General features: G+C 31.5%; 2 protein-coding genes across 7 annotated transcripts; both read right to left on the bottom strand.

Moving 5' to 3' along the window:
• Window positions 1–905: 905 nt before the first annotated feature.
• Window positions 906–8,354, bottom strand: LOC124836218 (receptor-like serine/threonine-protein kinase NCRK). 6 transcript variants are annotated; one of them, XM_047311340.2, is made up of 10 exons: window positions 8,336–8,354; window positions 5,693–5,779; window positions 5,098–5,202; window positions 4,216–4,329; window positions 3,553–3,831; window positions 3,177–3,418; window positions 2,776–3,072; window positions 2,247–2,480; window positions 1,686–1,916; window positions 906–1,503 (listed from the first exon to the last, which is right to left on the bottom strand). In XM_047311340.2, the coding sequence occupies exons 2-10, from the start codon at window positions 5,760–5,762 to the stop codon at window positions 1,252–1,254; spliced, it is 1,824 nt and encodes a 607-aa protein (XP_047167296.1). In that variant the 5' UTR covers window positions 5,763–5,779; window positions 8,336–8,354; the 3' UTR covers window positions 906–1,251. The 6 variants fall into 6 exon arrangements, with proteins under 6 accessions (XP_047167296.1, XP_047167293.1, XP_047167297.1 ...); XM_047311337.2 differs by lacking the exon at window positions 8,336–8,354 and adding an exon at window positions 7,005–7,141; XM_047311341.2 differs by lacking the exon at window positions 8,336–8,354 and adding an exon at window positions 6,823–6,947.
• Window positions 8,355–9,604: 1,250 nt separating this feature from the next.
• On the bottom strand, window positions 9,605–14,047 carry LOC124836217 (E3 ubiquitin-protein ligase WAV3). The gene is made up of 2 exons (XM_047311329.2): window positions 13,490–14,047; window positions 9,605–11,889 (listed from the first exon to the last, which is right to left on the bottom strand). The coding sequence occupies exons 1-2, from the start codon at window positions 13,709–13,711 to the stop codon at window positions 9,973–9,975; spliced, it is 2,139 nt and encodes a 712-aa protein (XP_047167285.1). The 5' UTR covers window positions 13,712–14,047; the 3' UTR covers window positions 9,605–9,972.
• Window positions 14,048–23,474: the final 9,427 nt, after the last annotated feature.

Genomic DNA, 23,474 nt, shown 5'->3' with positions numbered 1-23,474 from the left:
ATACCATTTGAGTAGCAGCTACTATCTTCTATTTCACATTTTAAATAAACACAAACAAAAACAAAGATTCAAAATTCAATCTTTATTTTACCTCTTAATAATTAAGTGTCAGTGGTGCATTGAAGGAAATGCTCATCAGTACTAAAGGAAAAACATTTGTATCCACGATATCCGAGCATAAAATCCACACAAATATTAAGTAAAAACCTTTAATAAATATTTGTGAATAATAGATATGCACATTTTAATTATCTGTTCCTTCATATCATGTTTAAGAGTTCTCTGAAATTTGATTAAATATATTTTTATTTTTCTATTTATTTATCACTAAAATGGAAGCTATTTTTAAAGATTAAATTTTTAAAACTTGTATTCGTGGTAAAATTTATTCAAGTTTATCTTGAAAAAAAAGCTAAATTTATTTACACTAACATATAATCCAATTTTATTTAGATTATACATTAAAATCACTTTTTCTTGTCTACATTTTAAAGAATGATTATATAATTTAAAAGTTATTTAATTTTTGGATCGCACAATTCAGGTATTTTTAACTTTCGGATTATATAATTTTGAAGCTTGTAAAATTCAGAAGTCATTTTTTAATTTTTAAATTGTATAATTCAAAAATTAAAAAATAAAGTATTATGTGAGAAGGACAATTTTTATAAATTATTTTGGTTGTTATGAGATAAGTAATGATTCAATACTAGAAATTTATCTAGGAAAATCATGGAGTCATCTTTTACTTCAATAACCAGTGCATCTTTCTCATTATTTTTTTACTTTTCCATTTCATATATTTGAGACTGGAATCATTTATTATCAAATAATCATACAAACATTTCATGTTATCATGGGCCAATATGTTTCATGTTTTATCGTCACATCGATACACTGTTAAATAATTTAAAAAATATACCAAAATATAATTGTAGCATAAATAAATCTATGATCAAAACCTTTAACTTAATGTGTATGTCATCCGGTTCTTCTTTAGTTCTTTTTCACATAAAGAAAACCAGAAATTTGTATCATCCTATATGTTTTTCTGTACAAGAAACAAACGAATATGATCAGAGCTTATCTAACACCACCTAGTGCTCTTCCTTTCAAAACAAAGTGAAAAAAATGTGTAGACCATGATAATCTCCACAACAGATTAATTGCAGAATCGCTTATAGTATATCATTCTGCCATGCACAAGAAACACAACGTAAACTCCTCATAATTCTGCCAGCTGCTATGTTTTCAAGGGGCTTTGCCAGAGGTGATGCAAAAGGATTCAAACCTAGGCTCAGTTAGGTCTACCATTTCCTCTTCTGATACACAAGAGCCATCAGATTTTGCAGCCAAGATGATCAAACTCTCCATATACTCAGCTGAAACTGGATCTGCTTCATTACTTTTGTTCTTAACAGAATGATTATGATCAAGATATATTGGCAGTGAACTATGCGTTGGAAATTTACTGGGTGTGGCTTGCCTTTGCTTTTCTTCATCCTGCGTCCATCAAGAAAGAAAATATCATGATATGGTTTATTTTTCGGTTTACATGCCACTTCAGAATGATCTATGATACCAGCAAATGTAACAACCAGATAACCGAAGTATACATCAAAACTTTGAAAAATAAGAAACCTGAAACTAGAAAGATCACAATTAGGAATCAAAACAGCATTAACCTGAAAGAGGCTGCCTGTAATGTTTCTTCTCCTCCTAGATTTTCCTGGGGAAATACTTAAAAGAATCTGAACAACCTCACTCATGGTTGGTCGAGTGTCAGGGTCTAGCAGCAAACACTCCTTTGCTAAGTATGCCATCACCTGCACCTCTTCTTCTGGAAAATTTCCTTTTAATTGTGGATCAACCAGCTCAATTATTACTCGCCTACTATCCTGTAAGCGAGGAGTAGCCTAAAACAGAAGTTAAGAAACATATATCAATGCCTGATTGTCCATAATCTTTTGCAGTTGAATTCACTAAGCTATGCAATATCAAGAACAGAAGCATCCTAGTTCAGATTGTAAATGGAAAATGAAATATATTATGGGGATGCAGAAGACATGTTGAATCAATGATTGAAATGGAAAAAACAAAAGAAGTTTAAGCTATCATAAGTCAAAGATCCTCATGAAAATGAAGTCCTAGTATGGGCATCGAGTTAGCACATTGAAGATCTTCCTAATATGAACAAATGTAAAATCAAGGTTGTGGTTATTAGTTATGAGGATAATTTAAAATACCCATATAACAAGGCTTTCTTCTTTGCCAGTTGATTTATGGATGGGCTGCCGACCACTGATAAGCTCAAGAAGAACCACACCAAAACTAAAGACATCTGACTCAAGAGAAGCTCTACCAACAATGGCATACTCAGGTGCAAAATAGCCAAATGTACCCTGCATTCTTGCTGGAGAATTTGAACAGCTAGGGAGGTCATCAGATCTCAGGTTTTTAGCCATGCCAAGATCAGTTATCTGCAAGTTGAATATTTGAAAAGATTATGGTTTATACCTTTCGATTTAACCGACCACTACCAGCTATGAATCACTAACTCTACTTCCTAAACATAGTAGATTCATAAAAAAAATTTAGCGGTCAGAAAGGTGTTACGGGATTCTAGTCCAAAACCACCATTTTTTATTTGCTTTCAGTATCTTACTGGCTCTGTATCATAAGCCAAACTCGTATTCATGTGCAAATCCAGGTAAAATATTTCATCTAATTCCCAATTTACTACTACCGTGAACCCAGAACACACAAGATTCATACTTTTGCTTGCCAATTTTCATCCAGAAGAATGTTAGTTGATTTGACATCTCTATGAAGAATTCTTGGAGCAGCTGCTTCATGGAGATACTCCAAGCCCTTCGCAGCTCCTAACGCAATCATTACACGAGTAGTCCAATCTATATGTTTTCCAGAAACTCCATCTAAACAGTCCCTCAAATTTCCATTAGCCATGTAGTCAAATACAAGTAACCTCTGAACATGTTTTCCTTTTAACTCTGAACAGTATCCGAGCAAAGGCACCAAATGACAATGATGAAGTCTAGATAATAGTTCAATCTGCGCAAACAAAAACGATTAATCAATAATTAATGTAAATGCTGTGCAGCGATAACTTCAAATGGAAAGCCAAAGAATACTGATATTGCAACATTATGAACAACCTCCTTGAAAAATGCAGAGTCTGCTTCTGGCCCTCCTTGATCTTTTAGTCGTTTAACTGCCACATTGCTACCATCTTTCAGCCGACCATGGTATACATAACTGCTTCCGCCTAGTCCAATCAGGTTGGAAGAGGAAAAGTTTTCAGTGGCATTTTCCAGTTCAGCTAAGGAAAATGGAAAAATATTTCCATGGTAAGTTTCTTTTGGGCTCCCAAATAAGAAAGAGGCTTTCTGAAAGCATCCTACAGAAAAGAAAAATGATAATTGAGAACCAATGAACAATAGCAAATTAACAGAAAATCCCCGGAGTTGCATATATATTCATAAAATTTCAAAAGGGATATACATTTGAAGCATGAAATTAAAACCAACTCACCTGTAATATGACAAATTGGAGAATTTATAGCAAATTTTGCTTCTGGCACCGAGGAAACCCCTGACCTATGACTAATTAAGTTGGTGGAACTACCACTACTTGTTTCCTTATATGTTGAGAATATGGGTGATTGAATAGTACATCTGTCCCTTCTGTATACATGGCATAAGAGTGAGACAAGAAACGCCATGGTTGTGCATATAACACATATTAATAGGATAACTACAACAATCTTGATGGAAACACGTTTCTTTGAACCTCCCCTATTGCTGACAGTTCCTGAAGAATACATAAAGAAATCATACATTCAGTAAAAAATTTCCAATATCATTAACTCAAAAATACGATGAAAAGAAGCAAAAATTTGAGAAACAAAAACATCTTCAAGTAAGAAGTGATCTGCTATAAGAAATCATGTATTCAGCTTCTGAGTTGCTTGATATAGGAATAAATCAATAATTTTCTGTGAAATGGTATAATCTTTTTCCAGTATCAATTGGATAAGAATATGATGAAAATAGGTAAAAAGTTGAGAAACAAATCCAATCTTCAAGTAAAAAGCTATCTGTTATAGAAAAATTGTATTAAATGTCCCCAAAAAACAGCAAGTGAAATTTAAGAGATGGAAATTCAGGACTAGAGGAGGAGATAGAGGGAAAGTACCCCAAGTGCAGTTGCAAGCTTTAAAACAATTAGGGCTATGACCATCTGCTGCCACTTGGGGAAACCCATTTGAATCGCATATGCATTTCCATACGGATGCACTTTCTTCAGCATCTACATGGAAGGCAAAGCAGTCACCATATAATACTGAAGCTGTGATCATGGTATCCCCATTTCAACCGAAATGGAGAAATACATTGCATTCCTACCATGTATATTGATTATCAACCACAATTAGGTACTTTAGCATCTTAGCTCCAAAATTTCTTTATGCTAGTGTGAACATTTAATATGAATTCTACAATGAAACATTTGGAGGATCAAAGTTAACCTACACCTACTAATATCCAATGAGTTTTTGCCACTCTACAGGGTGTTCTGCTATCAACAAATATAATTTGAAATTTATTACAAAAGCACCTTGTATAAATCTCGGTTAATTCACTATACCAGGAATTTTTTTCAAAAATGCATCTGCTAATCATACCCAAAGTCAAAGATCAAGCTAAATAATAAAGGGTAAGAATATAATAGGTGAAAAGAAGGGTAAAAACTGATGGGACATAGTAATAAAGGAAAACAAAGCAAGGTAATCAGAGCGGTTTAGAATGAGCTTGAGTTGGCTAAGAGCAGTTCCTTAAAGAATTGGTTAGGTGGTTAGCTTAGAAGGGAGTAGAAAAAAATTCATTCTGAATTTTGATTGTATTGGAAAACTGAGCACCAGCTCTGTTGTGAAATAGAATTATTGATTTCTTTATTAAAATGTAATCAAAGTTTGCAGATCTTCTTTCTTTCTTTTCTCAGCTGTCTTGCTTGTAGGTTCCTAAAAATATGCAGCAGGAGGCTATCGGTCTTCATTCCACTAAAATATTAATCGCATACCTGAGTGGCAATCACAGGACTTAGAACAATTAGCCAGAGAGAAACTCCGATTCCCTTCAAAAGAACATCTACATCTCCACTTGTTTAGGTTATCAGAAGCTTCATCTGTAAAGAACAATAGAAGGCAAAAAAAAGTATTTTTGGCTCTTTTGGATTTTATTTATCACTAAGATGAAACATGTAAAATATGGAACAGAGAAACTCAAAAAACTCCATATTAAAAGAACATGAAAGTGAAACTAATTATGAATTATCAATTATCTCACGTTGCAGGAATAAGTCCATGTAATGTCCCCGTTTATCAAATACAGCTATTTTCCTTTTTTCTTTATTTATGCAGAAAGAACCTAAATATCAGTATTCAAGGTAAGCTATGCTATACTACTCACAAAATCAAAAAGACAAATTAATATTTTTTTCGTAATTTGTGAAATAACTAGTGCTAAAATACAGAGCAAACTGAATGTATATACTACCCGAAGTGTCCATAGGATTCGTTTTTCATTGAAGCAGTAAATCACCTAAATTTCTGAGCTAAGCTCTAAAAACAATTGGAGAGCCAAATACATAACATTTTCTAAATTGCTATACTAACCACAAAATGAGCTCTGAATCCAAAGCAAGCTAATAACTAGAGCAAGAGCAATTTTGAGCTGTGGCTTCATTTATTCCAACCCATACACTGCAAGTAAAAGAAAGTAAAAAAAATTACTTTAGATGCCTACAAAATGCTTGAGCAAACATGAAACTGAAGCAACTAACAAAACTTAATTATGACTTAATCTCTGTATTGAAATAACTATGCCATTTTAATGATCACAGTTGAAAAAGAGAAAGAAAATAGCATCAAATGTTAAACCAGTATTAAGAACAGGCTTAGTCTTCTAATATTCTGAGTCCAATCTGCATCTGTGGAAGCAAAATGGAAAAATGATCCACCTCTTAAACTAATCCAAAAATTACAAGCTTCACACAAAAAAATCAAGAGAGCCAACAGCACACCCATTTTTCAGTTTCTACCCTGTGCTACAGCAAGGAAATGGATGTCAATCATTTCATTCTCAATAAGGGGATATGAAATCTCGTTTCCTGACCTAATTTCACAGCAATGTATGCAATGGAGGTAACAAGGGTAGGAAGGAACAAATGCTGGGTTTGCCAACAAAACATCAGAGTCAAGGTTATTCTCCCTCAGTACCATATACTGAAACTATGGCCGTGGGGAGGTTATTGACTTAAAAACATTGCATGCAGAGTTAGGAAGTCAACAAAAAAGGTTGCAATAATGTTAATTAGCTGGAAGACAGATCGACCGACAGAATTGTTACATCTTAAACCATAAAAAAAGAAATCAGTACAGGTAGTGAACTGGTAGAAGCAGGGCTTAAGAACAGCCTCGAAAGTCTACAAATGGAATGTACCACAACACAAGAAACCATCACGGTTTTTACCCACAATTCTGCAAGGCTTTTGAGTTTTGGAGATAGGAGAAGAGGGTTTTGGTGCAAAGAAAGTCAGAGCATAAGAGAAAGAAAGCTACAATGATCATCTTTGAAAGCAAAGACTAAGATTCATAATATAGCTAGGAGGGTTTGCAAGGTTTTGTAATTTCCCCTCAAATTATGCACATTTTCTCTGTTCTGGAAAGAAACTAAACTATTCCACTAAACTGAAACAAGGAAAAAACAGAAGTAAAATAGAGTAATGAGAACCCTAGTCACCAACCTCCAAGTTTCATTATTGGAGAACAATAAAGGGCAATCAGAAGAAAATCAATCACACAAATGGTAAACAGATATGGAGGATAGAGACCTATCCAAATGAGTCTATTCTACAAAAACAACATAAACATCTAGATATGAATTTATTCAATTGAAACTTAAAAAGGGAACCATCTAATCCTCCACCTCTTTGAAAATAACCCTTTGCTAACTGAAAACAACACTTCAACCTCCCTTCCAAATTTACTTGCATTTATCCAAAATAAAACCACCTCACAGCTCAGCTGGTTTCTCACCCATTCCCTGATCAATTCTTCCTTCGTATGAACTATCTGACCCACTGAATTTACAGAATTGTCTTGTAGTCGTAACAGAATCTGTACTTTATTTAAAAATAAATAAAAATTTAGGGTCAAGTATATCCTTTTATCACAAACATGAAAAACGAAGTGGAATAAGTTAGTTTCAACTTTGGAGCACCAAATTTTACTTACTTCAAAAGAATAGAACAATAGGGTGTAGCTAACGACCAAAAGATAAAGTACTGCTTTGTCATTTCTTGAATGAAAAGACGTGAGACAATGAAAAAACACTGACGGTATACACAGTTTAAAGGATTTAGATAAATAAAGCATACCATAACTTCATGTTACAAGAGAACCGTTAGTAATATTCTGTGGTAGTAGTCGAAGACTTCTTTGAACTCAGTTAAATTTATTAAAAACCACTAAACTTTGAACGTCTCTCTCTTAATAAATTTTAATCAATAAATGTATGATTAAGATGCCATTGAAAATGTTACAGAATACAGATCACACATTAATAACGGCTACAACAAGATCTTTTTAAACTCAGTTTCTACTACTTGTATATGTAAACCAAAACCACAACCTTTTAATCAATAAATGTTAATTAGTAATTTAACAGTTACCAGTGAAAATGTGAGAGAACCCAGATGAGAAATGAATAGGTTTAATTAAAATAATTATACTGTTTGTCCACTGGTTCATGACTGTTTCTATACATATCATATAACATAACTTAGCTTGAAAGACATGGAGCTATCTACATATGGTTAAAATGTACTTCATCCCGTAAAGAAGAAATTCAACGCTGAGTTGTTTTGATCTAAAGTGTGGGCCCCAAGTGACATGTTGCTTTGTCGTTTGTGGGGTCAGTGTCAATCGTGAAGGAGAGAGATGTCAGCACAGAAATCAATCAGAAAAATGAGCATTGCATTCCTCAAGAACAATCTTAATCAGCGGTGGTGACTCTGAGATCGTTATTGGAAAGCATGTTAATCCAAAAATGCCATCAAATTATGCTTTCAAGCATCCTTAATCAATCATGTCCTACACTAATAAACATACCCTCTTAACTTTTTCCCTTAATTTGGTGGGGTTGATGTGCCAAACCAAACAACAATGCCACCGTCTTTAGGTACAACTACGTACGAGAATAATAACACCATCTATATTTTTTGAAAAAAAAAAACTAGGACTCACCACAGTACATACCTCAAAGCCTTAGATCTGCTAACTGTGAAACATGCAATGTTGGGGAAATGAGAATTTGAGTGCAAGTTTTGGTGAAGAATAGGAAGGACTTTGAGAGTGTCGAAGGGCTTATAATGAAGTCACAGAGAAGAAGAGATTGATGAAGTGCCCGAAGGTAGCTCCATAGCTAGAGAGAAGCAAGTGCATAGGTGGCAACCATTGCTTACTTTATCAAACACGTGGTCCTGCCAAGTTTTTGTCATACACATGCAATAAATTCACTGTAATAGTTAAATGAAATTTTTTATATTTAAGGACATAGAACCAGTATTTTAATTTTCTATATCATATTAATCTCACTTTATTACAAATTAAATATCTAACCCCAACATCGTAGCTGTTCTAATCTTCGATTAAACAGATTAATTATCTGCATCAAAGAAAATTTATTACGTAGATTGGTATGACAATCACGTGACTCATGACTCACATTACGAGGTATATCCAATCACGTAGTGTCCATACGTCTCCATATCATTATATGTTTAGGTTTGCAATGAAAGATCGGAAAATGAGTAGGTGGAGTTTTACTTTTCTGGCCCATGTCATATAAAAAGCAGGTCAAAACGGAAAACCTATAGAACGTGGGAGAGAGTGGGAATATAATATAGGATTTGAATTTTGGAGGAAAAAAATAAGGTTTGAGTGGTGTCTTTTTAAGAAAAGGAACATGATTTCATGTAGTGAATGAAGATAAGTAAAATATATGAAACTTGATAACTTGATGTAAGTTTAGATTGAACGTTGAAAACAAGTGAGAATGAACTCATGAGTTAAGCTTGAATGGTGACGTTAGACAATGAAATTCAACATGTTCTAGTAAAGGAAACAAGTGGTGGGTATAAAACACGAGGAATTCTTTCATTTGTTCAAATATATATGTTTTATATAAAAGTTAGAATTTTTGCTTTTTTAAAGAACAATATATGTTTTGAAAGATTAGATTCTAAAAGTGGCACCAATAGATTTTGAAATGTCGTCCTCTCTCATATCACAATAATGTCTTGCTTATATTAAAATATGTTCAGAATCCTACATATTTCATCTTGAACAAAGGCGTTTTAGAGAAGAATGCAAGTTCTCCTTCATTGTTGCCAGAATATTGGTCGATTAGAATCCAGAAATGGTGGTTCTTGAATTTTAAAAGAACTATAATAATATAAAATGAAAGCATGCAAACTAAAGGGACATAAAATTAAGGAAAAGCATAGTAAAGAAGATCACCACTGATGAAAAGAATCAGAAGCACATATATTATACCATATGTATATAATCCAGTGATGAAATTCACCCGCACAATTCAACTGAAAAACAATAGGTTATGTACATCACTCGGAATCACACTGAAATATTCAACCTGTGCATCCTTTTTCGCCATTCATTCTCTGCAGAGCCCCTTTTCCAGCCTATGCATTTACACTTTTTCATATTGGCAAAATCAGGAATTTTATCCACCTAAAACTCCTTCCTTTCCATTATACCCCACCTTCACAAAACCAAAAACAAAAGGGTAGCTTAAGATACGAAGAAACATGAAGGTTTCCTCAGAAAGTATAAGTATAGGCCAAATAGTATTTCCCAAACATAGTTTTTCATTCCTATTGTCTTCTCTGTCTATCAGGAAATGATTTTGCAGGCCTGAGAACTCGTTTATTTTGCGGAGCTCCAAAAACCATGGTCTGGGAGCGCGTCACCATGTCAACCATTGAAGGAGTTTGGTATGCTTGCACAAGGCTAGAGCTGTCTGTGGAATCACCACGTGCGGTTGCCCTCTGCCATGAATGTGAACTCAATCCTGACAGAACATAGGCCCTTCCAGACTGCTCATAAACACGTTGATTAGCCATCCTCTCCTGCATCTCCTTCAACTCTGCAGAAAGAGCAACACATAATCTATCTGCAGCTTGAGCAGAAATGGTTTCAGACAATGCCTTGTGACAGTTATCCAGGACTGAAACTGCACTAGACAAATCACCGCGTTCAGCTGCAACTCTAGCCTCAGCCATGGCCTCAGCAGCCTGAAGCCTGTTTCGCTGTCTGTCTACCTCTATTGACACAACTAGGTCTCCTGCGATGTCAGGTCTCTGAATTTTAACTTCAATGTTTTCTTCCAAAGCCACCATTTCTTTTGTTATGGGATCTCGGTAAAGACCTCTCACAATCAACAGAGGCATCTCATCAGTTGATTCAACAACTGGAACATTAACAGTCACCAAAAAGTCTCTTTCCTCTTCCGCATACAAATCTCCCACACTGATAGTAGCCAGTCTTGCATTCGCCATCAAGCTTGTTTGGTAGCTTCCTGCTTTCACAGAACTAAGTTGTAAATGAGGATGAACACACCCCACTTCCACTTGTAATTCTTGTACCACCACACTCAAGAGTCCTCCGATACATTGTGCAAATGCATCCTGGATCACATCCTCAGCTTCGATAAAAGAAAATGTACCCCCAGATATCTCTGAGATCGAATGCATTGAAGTGGCATCATGATCAGAGCCAAACCCAAATGCATGCACTGGAATCTGCATGCCAACACCATTATTTCGATGAATGGAGTTTGGAACAAGTGACTGGTAATCTGTTCCAGTATTAGGCCTGCTATTGACTGTATATGTATCCTGGCCATCAGAGAGTAATATGATGCTGCTAACGGAGTTCTTCCATTTGCGATCAGCAAACACCTTGGCACCTTTTCTCAGGCCTTCAGCAATGTTTGTGCCCCCATTTGAAACCAAGGAATTAACAGCCTGCAATGCCTGCTGTCGTCCAGTCTCAGTCATCAACCGAAGAGGGAAGATGCGACGTGCTGTGGAGGAGAAGGCAATGACAGACAGCCGGTCTGATGGACCAAGGTTCTGAATGACAAAACCCATAGCACGTTTTAGCAACGCTAGTTTAGTACCTGCCATGCTACCACTCACATCAAGAACTGTAACAAGATCAACTGAGGCTCGAGTATTCTCATCCGGAGGTGATGATTCAACATTTTGTCCAATATGCGGTTTTCTCCCTGAATGAGGAGCTTTGAGATGGATTAATACAGCAAAGGCATCATGAGAGGCCGATTTTGGAACAGCTGAAACCTCAGGAAATGTTTTGATCTCCACTGTATTTATCTTATCATGGTCAGTTTCATCTTTATGATGGGTAATTGAAGTTTGTTGATCCAGGGCTTCATCATCATCAAAAATAGCAGGTTCATTAACGTGATAAAGTGAAGAAATCGGCCGAGCAGCATCACCTTGAGGAGAAGGAAGCCTCCGTACGGCAGTTGGCCAGCCTTCATCTCGAGCAGCAACAAGGTTAATTCTAGGCAAGTCATGGGGCATATTAGAAGTAGGACTCTGAAAAGGAACTTCTTTCCATTTTGCTCGGCAGACAGGGCAAATCTGGTTCCCATGTTTCACATTAGAAGTGATGCAGTGAAAATGGAAAGAGTGAGAACATTCTGCAGTGAAAATGGCATGGCCCTGCCCTGGTTTCATTGTGTAAAGGCATATTGCACACGTACCCTGCACACCGTGGATAAAAATATTAGGAAAATATAGCCATATTGATGCACTTATAAGTGAAAAAGCTCTTAGAGAAACTGACGCAAATAGTTGGTGGAAACAATAATTCCAAGGTTCAAATCCCACTGTCTGTATGTATAGATGAAGGTTTTTGACTAAAATAAATTATAACTATGATTAAAATTTTCTAAAACAATGAAAAACGTGGCCACACAGATATATCTTAACGTATGTATGGGGACATCGATCCAACAATCCATACTAATATATGAATTATCAAGTTTTTAAAAATTAAAAGAAAAAGCACTAAATGGATTGAATAGGCGAATCTGAACAGTGCCTAAAATAAAGTAATCATTGATAAGTGTAACATTTGCAAAGGTCACTGTTACACCATAGTGTATCACACTGCAGTCTTCTGTCCCGATGCAGGTCCACTAGTAAGACCATTGCATAAAAAGATGAAATTGAATGCAACCCATCTTTTTACCACAGAGGCCTAGATTCTCAGCCGAATCCACATCTTAATACAGTACAAAGGTAACACTAGGTCAACGTTCCCTGGTCAAAGACTTTGAGGTCACCAAGGAAAAACAAATAACAACAATCAGCAACCCCCTTTTAAAAAAGACACTAAGACAAATTCACAACTAAAAAATTGCAAATGTCATCGAAAGAAAGCGAAACCAAACATGATTTATTCACTGGTCTACCATCTTTATCTTTATTAATCTGTATCATTATTATATATTATTATTATTATTATTATTAGATAATCTATGCACTGTCATCCAATTATAAATTACTACATCTTTCCCTGTTTATCTTAGAAATTACACTAATGATAATTTCTTGTTGATTAATAGTATAAAGTCTTACCTGACAGGAAAAGAATTAAACTTTTTATTAATGTTAATTTCTTAGTTTATATTGATTTTCATTCAGTAGATTGATTATCCTGCAACTTTTTTATTTTGTTTGTGTCTGGGAAATTTCCTATCAACGGTTATGGGGTCTCAAGTGGGGATAACAAAGCAAGGGAAAAGAGAGAGAGAGAGAGAGAAATGTGCCCACAAAATTGAACAGTGCAGAGTAAATTTGAGAAATGGACGAAACAAGAAGGGTGTAAAATGCAAAGCATGTTTTGTTGAGCCAAGCAACTGGTCCATAAAAGGGTAGGCATAGTATTCCACTTTATGCCATTCCCCACCCATAATGGAGTTGAAAATAACACAACAAAGAATAAAACGCTTCAGCAATAGTCAGAATGCGTCACACTCCACCATACCCTAATTAAGAATGCTAAAGTGTGATTAAAGCTGAAGTTGATGTCCATCAACTCATATCTTAATGGATAGCATGAATTATAGCATCTAATATGCCAACTTAATGCAGAAAACAAAACAAAAACGATAAAGATAAGAAATGTAACAAAGAATGCGGTTCAACACAGACAGTGAAAACCAAAACCTTCCAGGGAGATTCACGGGTGCAGGTGAAGTAAAAAGGACAACTTTAGAAACTATACAAGAAAAAACAGAGGTTAAAAAACATAACTTTATCCGAAAAGGTTCAAAGGATAATGCTAAGTTCTTCTAACCTTGGGAGATTTGGGTCCGGATTTGGGTAACCGTAGACCAGAGGAGGACGGCGTGGGAGTCGATGGGCGATAGCCGGAGGTGTCGCCGGCCGGGGACACCACGCTGGGTGAGACGCTGCCAGAAAACCTGCCTGTGGCGGAGGAATCATCAAAGGTTCTAGGAATGTGAACACAGGAATCCAAACCAAGAGCCAGCTTCAATTTTCTCCACTTGCTTCCCATTTTTTTTCTTCTTTCTGTTCACCCAACAGGGTTGGGAGATAGATCTTCTAGAAATGACCCAAAAGGGTGTAGAGGTTTGAATGGAAGGAGTGTGTGAGAAAAATTTGAACTTTGGGATGCCCAAGACGAAACATGCTACAAATGGACATGGGTAAGAAGGTAGGCTTTAGGTATAGAAGAGAAGAACCAAAGAAAGCAAGTAAGAAGAGAGAGAAAAAACGGTGGCTGTAATCAATGAGTTGAGAGAGAGAGAGAGAGAGAGAGAGAGTTTGGCCCTTTTCAACTGCTGGAGTGGAGTGAAGGAATGAGATGATGAGTGGTGATAGGGTAGAGAGAGGCAACAAGTAGCAGCAGCTTTCTTAGCTGAGATGGAATTCAATATTATTGATTTTTCTCTGTACTGAGTACCAGCTCAACTCAACAAAACCACATGCATTTCATTTTTTAGATGTATGGGTAAAAAGAAAATAAAAAAAAAAAAATGATAAACGTTATAGTAGGACAAAGGTAATTAATATGGGACAGAGAATTAATAAATGTTACCTTCAATCTTGGTTATGTTCCAACCAATATCACTTCATCTTATATTAATTTACAACATTTTATTACTTATATTACATGAGAGGACAAATATTTATCCTAAAATGGAAATATGAGATATTAATACAAGTTAATTATATGTTTTTTTATAATATATGATAAACCTAGCTTCGTGAAAATTATTGGTTTTACTTTAACATAAACCAAGAATCTTATATAAATTTTGTATTGTCATTCGTGTATGGTTTATTTAAATTCCATTTCTTAAAAACTCTAAATTTTTAAATTCCGGATCCCTCATAATATATATTTGGAAGGATTTATAAGATACAAAAATCAACAGACAATAATTATTCTAGTTTTTTTTTTAATAAGTTTTCCTGTCGTAATTAGAAAAGTATTTTACAAAACGAAAATCAGATGTGTCATTTAATGTAATGCTTTTCTCTTATCAACCTGATTACGTCATTGAATCATTCTTAAGTTCTGCATACCACCACCATATTTTAATTGGTGAAGAGTGGTCCTTAATATTTAAAAAATAATAATTATAATGTTCGTAGTGATTTTTGTTTAATTTGAAGAAATAGACTTGATTGTGATATTGTATATAAAAAGTAAAAAAAAAAAAAGTAGGCTTTTTAAGTTATAGATTGGATTGCTAATCATAATACTAGAACTAATTTGTTAATAAACATATAAATTCTCTACATTTAAATTAACACAAAAGGGAAATATCTTTTTTCTTAAGAATAAAAATAGTTTTCAAACATGAATGAACGAGCCACCCACCCTATCCATATTTTCAGGCTCCCATTGTTACATGAACTGTCATTTTTAAAACAACATAAGCACAAACAAAAGTACCAAGGTGTTTCCGTTGAATTGGATGTCTTTGCACAATAAAGAGAAAGATAAGTTTTACCTAGAAAAGTTGAAATTACAAAAATAAAAACATCATATTTTATTTTAATTTTATCAAATTAATAAAAAGTTGTCACCAAGTTATGAAAGATGTATTATCTTCAATTCTTACTTATGAAAAAAAGAAAACAAGTCAGTCACAGGAGTTTATTATTTTATTTTCTATATTTTTTCATCTATACAATAAAATACACAAGTTATAAGAGTCGAGATAACATATTTATTGAAATAAAAAAAAATTCTTCTTGTATAAGACATGAATATCTTTTTTGTTTTAATTATTGCATGATTGTACGGTTAACAAATATTAGATGATTCTGTCAATCTGAGATTTTAAAGAGTTAATCTGATGAAGCTTATTAATACAAATAATGAATACGTTAAACTTAAAAGAAGATTATTATCAATTGATAATTAAGACAATGTTAATCTAAAATTTATTTTAAAATTTATAAATAGGTTTGAGATATAATAATAAGTTGAGTAGATTTAATATACATTTATTATTAATACATACAGTTGATTTCTTATTAACTTTGACATTAGAATTTTTTATGTCAATAACTCTCCAATTTAATTAAAATGTTAAAAAATACTAAATAGAATAAGAACTTTGAGCTTATGTTAGATTTAAAAAAACTAATTAAAGAAAGGAGTTTACTTCATGAAACAAAACAATTATATTACATTAAGCTTATTATATTAATGTAATTGAATTTAAATAGAAAAAATAAAGTGTTGGTCAACTAGTTTGAGTATCGTGAGAAGCACGAAAGTGAACAAAATAATTTGCAGTGATTAGATGTTGCCAAAGGTAAGGGATTTGGGAATTGAGTATCACCAAAAAGTGGTGATTATGTTGAGAAAAAATCAGTGCCTTATTGATGATATATAGAATTGGTATATATAAAAAATTGCATGAAATTCAGAAAAGGAAAATGGCAAAGGAGGACTATTTCATTTGGTCAGCAATGTTATATTTTAGGAAATTTATTAGCAATTGAAAATTGAGTCTTTCCTTCAATCTTTTAGGTTGGAATAATAACTTTTAAGTTTTGTTATTTCTTACACGTCTTGTATGGATATGATAATCAAATTTGAATTCTAATTATCCCCTGATTTTGAAGAAAGTACCTACTTTCATTTGGTGTAGATTTGGATTTTTTTTCCATTTATAAAAATGAGTCATCATGGTCAAGTTTAAAGATGTAACTAATTTGATAATTTCTTTGGTTATAGAAACATTTACTAAATAAACTATTTAATTTTTTTTTCATATATTAGTTAGTTTTTGACTTGGTGTATAAAAGCTAATTTAGAATTCTCAATTGGAAGATATAATTTGTACATAAGATATTCATATCATTTTGAGTTTGAGCTTTTGCATTGAAAAGAATAATCCATTCTTATAAGCATTAGATTCTTTCAAACTTTTGCATGAATATTTATAAACAAAATTAACTTCAATAATATATTTTCCTTTGAGGAAAAATGAATTGCATAGGTAAAGTGTTTCCTTTTTTAAATTCAATTTCGATATTACTAAAACAAGTTTATAAATACTTACTACAACAAGTTATTGTTATTAATTATTATTATTATTATTTTTATTAATATTTAAAAAAAAGATTTATTAAACAGACAAATAACATTAATAAAATTTTCACACAAAACATTGACACTATTTATTTTTTCAGATTGATATACTCACTCCAATGTTTTCTTTTTTTTTTTTAGAACTTTCAATACAAAAATCATATTCTAGTCATGGATCATTAAGATTATCATCAACTATTATCTCTATAAACAAATTAATAAAACAGGAATCCAATTCATGTAAGATATTAATATTACTTTTAATCAAAATATTTATGGTAATAAGTTTAATCTTTGTCCTTGATTTATTTTTTCATAAATATATATTTTGTTCATTTCTATCTTCATGCTTGAACTAAACTAAAAAAAATCATATTCAAGAAAAAACAACACACGACAAGTCTCGCATGTTAAGTGACGTGAAAAACATCTTACTATACATTAGAGATGAAGGTAGCATTTATTTGATAGAATAAATAAAAACATTAACTTGAGAATAAAGATTTACGGAATATTCATTTATGAATATACGTGTCACAACTTTTTTCATTTTGATTGACGGAAAACCATATTTTTTGTCATAATAATTAAACGTAAAATTATAATTATTTTATAATAACTAACAGTACAGCATATATATTATTCTTGAGAAAATGTTTAATCTTACAAATCACACATTTTAATTTTTCTAGAAAACCATTATTATAAATACATACCAACTACTACCTCATAATACAGAGGTGAAATAATATGTTGATTAGTAGTTACGATAAATTTCTTCTGAGAGATATCTATAGTTGATATTGTGAATGAGTTCTCTCTTTTAAACCATATATTTTTATTTACAAAACTTATCACGAAACTCTTTTTAAGTTTTTTTTTTCATATTTACATAAAATTATATATATTTTTGTAAAAGTGAAATGAATGATATTTCCAGAAAGTTTAAGCAATACAGAATGTGAGAGAGAAACAAAGGCCAACCACTCCATTGCCGGCCAATCGTTTTCTTTGTCTAAGTTAAGAAAATTCAACGTGCTTCAGTTGACTACTGCTTCATGTTATCATCATCAAATTTCAACATTAATTACTATGCAACTTTGCACACAACTTTCTTTTGAAGACTGCATTGTCATTATCTCCTCCAACAATGTTTCATAACATTCAATTCTCATTACCAAAAAAGCTTCACAGTTTTTCTTTTTTCTTTAACTTTTGCACCGTCTAATCCTTTGGTCAAAGATATCAACACTACCTGTAATATTTAATTTATTATTATTATTAAATTATATAATTTGTGGCTTAAGTAATATAAAAATATTCCTTCAAATAAGATGTCATTTTTAGACATATATATAGAAGAGTTAATTAATTAAATGCAAGTTGTTGAATCTTCTCCAATGAGAAGGAAACGTCTTAGACTCAGCAACCTCTTGTTAATAAATGGAAACCCAAAGAAAGCAAAGAAGTTCAACAAATCACGCAACTTGTGACGGATTTCTAAATAACCTTCAAATGTGAATAAGGCCAACATAACAAGTTGACATTCATTACATGGTAAAACCAACCATGGAAGTGTTTTCTCGTATACATGGTTTTTGGTAATATCAAAAAGGAAAGCAACAAAAGGGAAATTAAGCTTCCTAAGGTATTGGGTTAAGTAGGAGATGATGTAAGATCATAAATAAAAGCAACAATTATATATGTTCTTTTTATTATACGTGTGTGTATTAAATATTTCATTAATTACTCCTTGCTCATAGTTTTCTTCTATCAAAACCCGTGACTTTAAAAGGAGCCATGTTACATGCATCATCTAATTAATTATGGCTTATTAATATTATATATTAGCTTCATTTTGTAATCATCCATTTATATTAAAAACATTGTCATTATTTTCTTATAGCTACGTATATAAATGAAATTTTGACATAGTAGCTGGCTAATTCGTGGTGGGGTCTAGCTACATGCTTTTAGATATTATAAGAGCAATTACAAATTAAATTTGTTCTTATTTATATATCTCAACTACCAGGGTTAGAACTCATAAAAACAAATTATTCAAGTTTAAGAATTACAATAGGTTGAATATTCACTGTTAGTGAGATATCTTTTTAAAAAATATTTGTATAAAGCCTGCGACGCATATATTTAAAAAAATATATTTTATAATTTTTTAAATAAAGTTTAAATAAAATTAAAAAAATATAAAATATAATATAAATTAAATTAAAAATAAATTAAAATATAAATTTAATTAAATTTAACTTAATAAAATATAAATTAATTTTAATTTTAATTAAATTTAACTTAATAACTTTTATCTTAATTTTTTTCAATTATGAATTGTATGATACCTACACTTAATCCATTTATAAGTGGATATTAAAATATTTCTTAACCATTACCGGTAAGTAATAAATACCTGTGAATATCAATCATCTATCATAAATTTTATCTGCCAATACCTACATACAATAGTTATTTTGTCATCATTTATGTAAATATATTTCAAAAATGTTCATTTGTTAAGGTTAGCTTATGGTTTTTAAAGAAAATTACTTATTCTATTTTAAAATAATTTAATTCGTTTTCTTATAATTATCCTATAAGAGTTTAAGAAAAAATATGCGAGTATTTCAATAAAAAATAAATAAATTTGAATTTTGATGACTAAATTGTCCATGAGAACTACCTAATTAAGTCTGTATGTTTGAAAGTCAAAAGACAAATTTATTAGAAAAATCCTAATATAAATTTTAAGAAATACATCTTAGGTGTGTTTAAGTAATATGAGTATATAATCATCATAGAATTCAAATAAGAGAATTTAACTTTAACTCAATTATACAAATTGGATTGAACTTTGAAAGAGATAATTAAATATAAAAAATATAATATTAATGAGATTTAAGTCTAGAAATTAATGGTTTTTAATTTAAAACAATGGATTTATTGATTTTTTTTATATGTATTATTAAATTTATCATTTAAAGTCATTTGAATTTTTAATATAGATCGATAAAAAGAAGTTTACTCTCCCTTGTATATTTTGTAAATTGTTTTTTTTTCTAATTGAGAAAATATCCCAATAATTTGTTGTTGAAGTATTTTAGTCAACTTATTTGTCGGTGAGAGAGAGGGAGAGAGTGAGTTATGCAGATCCCATCTAGACTCCACTGAAGAGAAGGGTTGTTTGGTTGATAGGAAAGAATATACCGTGTTTGGTCAAAATGAAAAAAAAGTGTGTTGGGGAACACAGATGAGTGGCTTTTTAGCATAATTGGCACTCATGGTCCTATGGACCATATCATGTTCCTCCACCAATATTCAACACTCACTCATCACAAATCACTACTCCAACTCCGTCCATATCTTCTATCTATCTCTCTGCATGCCTTTCCCTCACCTTACCCACTTCAATTTCATAATTCATCCACCAAAACTTTTTCTTTTAATTCAAAAATACTATAAAAACCAATTCAGTTACTGCCTTTAAATCTTGTCTCCAAACCAATACAATACTTGTAAAATTCTTTTATATTATTAACAAAATCTTATTTTTATTTATTTTTGTATTGTATGGTGGTCTGGTCAATCTAAAATTGTATGAACCAGTCGGTATAATTCCATAAACCTTCTATGGAACAATATGCACTAAGAAATTAATTTTAAGTAATAATTATGATGGATGATAATTAACTTAAGTCAAAATACATTCATTATCTGTTGAACCGTAATTAGATTCACGTTAATTTAAAACCTATTTTAAAATCTATAAATATATATTTAAGGTTACTCCATCTATAAATATATATTTAAGATACTGAATTAAGTTGGTTACATTATCGATATTTTGTTAACTTTAACATCAGAGTAATTTTATATTTAACCTCTCCCAAGGACTGAATGGAGTAAAGAATTATTATAAGTACAAACTCTGGAATTTAAACAATTTATAACCTTGACCATATAAATAAATATGGTAAATTTTGGTTCTTGAAAAAGTATTTTATTTTTTCCCTTGATATTTATACACAAAATTATCTTCTGCCACCCCAAATCTTAATGAATCGATTTGTATGGTAGCTTCCTCTATGTGAACCATCATCACAATGTGAGAACTATGTTTGTGTACCCTAATTATTATAAATAAGAAGTTTAACGAGGGTGCTCAAATTCCTTGTCAAAAGTGACTCGTGAGAAAAGAGTAACCATGTATTATATATAATATCAACCAACCATAGAGATAAGTGACTCGTGTTTCTAGATATATATAACCATTCTACCAAATCATAATTAAAAATTAACCAATGAAAATATAAGGTGATATTTGTTTTTAGTTTTTGCACTATGTTAAATTTGTTCACGCTAAAGCAAATTCTTTGTTGGTTTGGTTTGACATCATATTTAGAGGGAAACGATAAATATTCAACTAATCACCCACTAGAAAGCAGGTATACCCTATACGCTTATCAGAAGTGATCCCAACAAATCCTCTAAAACATTTTAAAAAAATAAAAGTACAATAAAAAAATTAGTCTTAATATATAATTTTTAATAATATTGATTTTGTTCAAACTTAATAATTGTCACGTATACTTATTAAAAAAATAAATATAATTAACTTTGTTATTATTCCAACTCTTCTAATTCTAACGTGTATTCTAAATCCATAATTTTAATTGCATGCAATTAACCTTTTGGTTATCACGAGCAATTATTTCAACTTTACTCACATATATTCTAAATCTATTGATTTGACTCAAGGTTAATTTTTCTTTTAATAAATATATTTTACAATTACATTAAATATTAAATATGTGCTTAATTACTTCAAACATTCACGAAATTTAATAAAACTATTAAAATTAAAGTTTTTGTACTAAGATTTTTTTACTTTTATTATACTAAAAACGAAATATATCCATACTTATTGTTGTTAACCTTGTCAAACTTATTATTTGATGGAAGAAAATAGACAAAAAAGAAGATATTTTTAAATGAAAAGAATGTAAACTATTATAAAGAGTATTAAAAAGTTGGGTCATTTGTATGTTAATAAGTGTGTAGTATTTATTTTTATATGTAATTAAAACTCATAACCCTAATATTAAAACCTTTTGCTCAATGTTGGCATTCAATCACATGAGGGCAAGTAGGAAGATGGTTTTTGATGGATTGTTTTTGGTATGATTTTGTTTTTCTTTTAAACATGCTCAATGCATATTGTATTGAGTCATCCCTATAAAGTCTTGGAAATAAATATAGGAAAGGAGAAAGAGATTTTAACCCTAGAAGGAACCTTGGAGGATTCTATGGTAATTGATTAGTGGGAAGTAAATATATATGGTGTCAAAAGGGACTAGACCCTCATCACTATTGGATTCTCCTTTTGTTCACCTTCTCTTGTGTTGTAGCCACACCACAAAAGGACATAACTTTTGCCTCTAATAAAGTTTTTGGAACTAAGAGCCCTCTCTTTTAGGAAGGGTCCCTTCTTCTAGGGAGAAGACACAAGTGCAAACAAACATGGGCTATGGTTATGGCTTCCCCATTTTTTCATCTTCTTTTCTTACCCTTTTTCTTTCTTTCTTTTTTCTTTTGTTTTTCCTCTTCAAGTTAGGTTGTTGAGGTGGGTTAGCTTTGTTTCTTACATGATGAGACATGTTTTCAACTTCTAATTCTTCCTCCCATGCCTTTAGCTTGAGTGAATGACTAAAAAGAAGCCTTAGTTAGTTTGAATCATTTAATGGTTAGATATAGACTAAACAATTAGTAGATACACTACTTAAGTTACTTTCAAAACTTATCACTTTTATAACTAATTTGCTCTTTCTCAAATTTGGTCAACCTCTTTTAGAAAATAAGAGAAACATATATAATGTTAAGTGAACTACTAAATATTGTTGTTTTAGATTAGTTTAGATTATTAATTATATTTCTTTATCTAAAAAACTCTAATATAAAATATTGTTGAAGATAATAGTATCTTATTCTATTTCAACCAACACGATAGTAGTCTCTAGTTTGAAAAATTTACATTAATAAAAAAAATACTGTTAATATAAAAAGTGACATTTTTTATGTTTTTTTTTCTATTATAGATTCTTCAGTTTATTAAATAAGATATTGATATCACTAATACTATGATTAATTTAATGAGATGAAACAAATATTTGTCATTACTTATAAGATGTTTTACCAGACATGAATATCATGTTTAACCTTTCGTATTCTTATCTTGGTTACTATTTTATTAAATAATGTCATTTATTTTATTAAAATAGTTTATTGAAAAGTGAAGAGTGCCGACTGAGCAAACTAAACAAGATGAAGTGATGGTAGAATTTGACTTCAAAAGTTTTGACCAGACAGCTGTTTCTATTTTTATGTATACTTATTCTATATTTTCAAGCACTAGCTTTGTTAGTATAAAAAGATATTATATATAATAAACATGACCAAGTGAAATAAATTTTCTTTAAGTTATACAAGTTAATTTATAAAAAATTTCAGATATAACTTATCTAAACTATTTATAACTTGCGTCAGTGAAAAATAATTGGGCCAAAAACTGAAAGAAACAGCCCATGTTGTTACAGTACTGATTTTTTTTTTACTTTTCAGAAATCTATTTCATGTTTTCTTTTAAGCAGTTTCTTCCTGTATCTCTATATTCCTGCATTCCCATGAAAGTATT

Source organism: Vigna umbellata, chromosome 3 (assembly GCF_029865625.1).
Source record: "Vigna umbellata cultivar VRB3 chromosome 3, Vumbellata_1.0, whole genome shotgun sequence".
Lineage (NCBI taxonomy): Eukaryota > Viridiplantae > Streptophyta > Magnoliopsida > Fabales > Fabaceae > Vigna > Vigna umbellata.
Note: the sequence above shows the minus strand (reverse complement) of the source record. Positions and strands in the feature narration are given on the sequence as shown.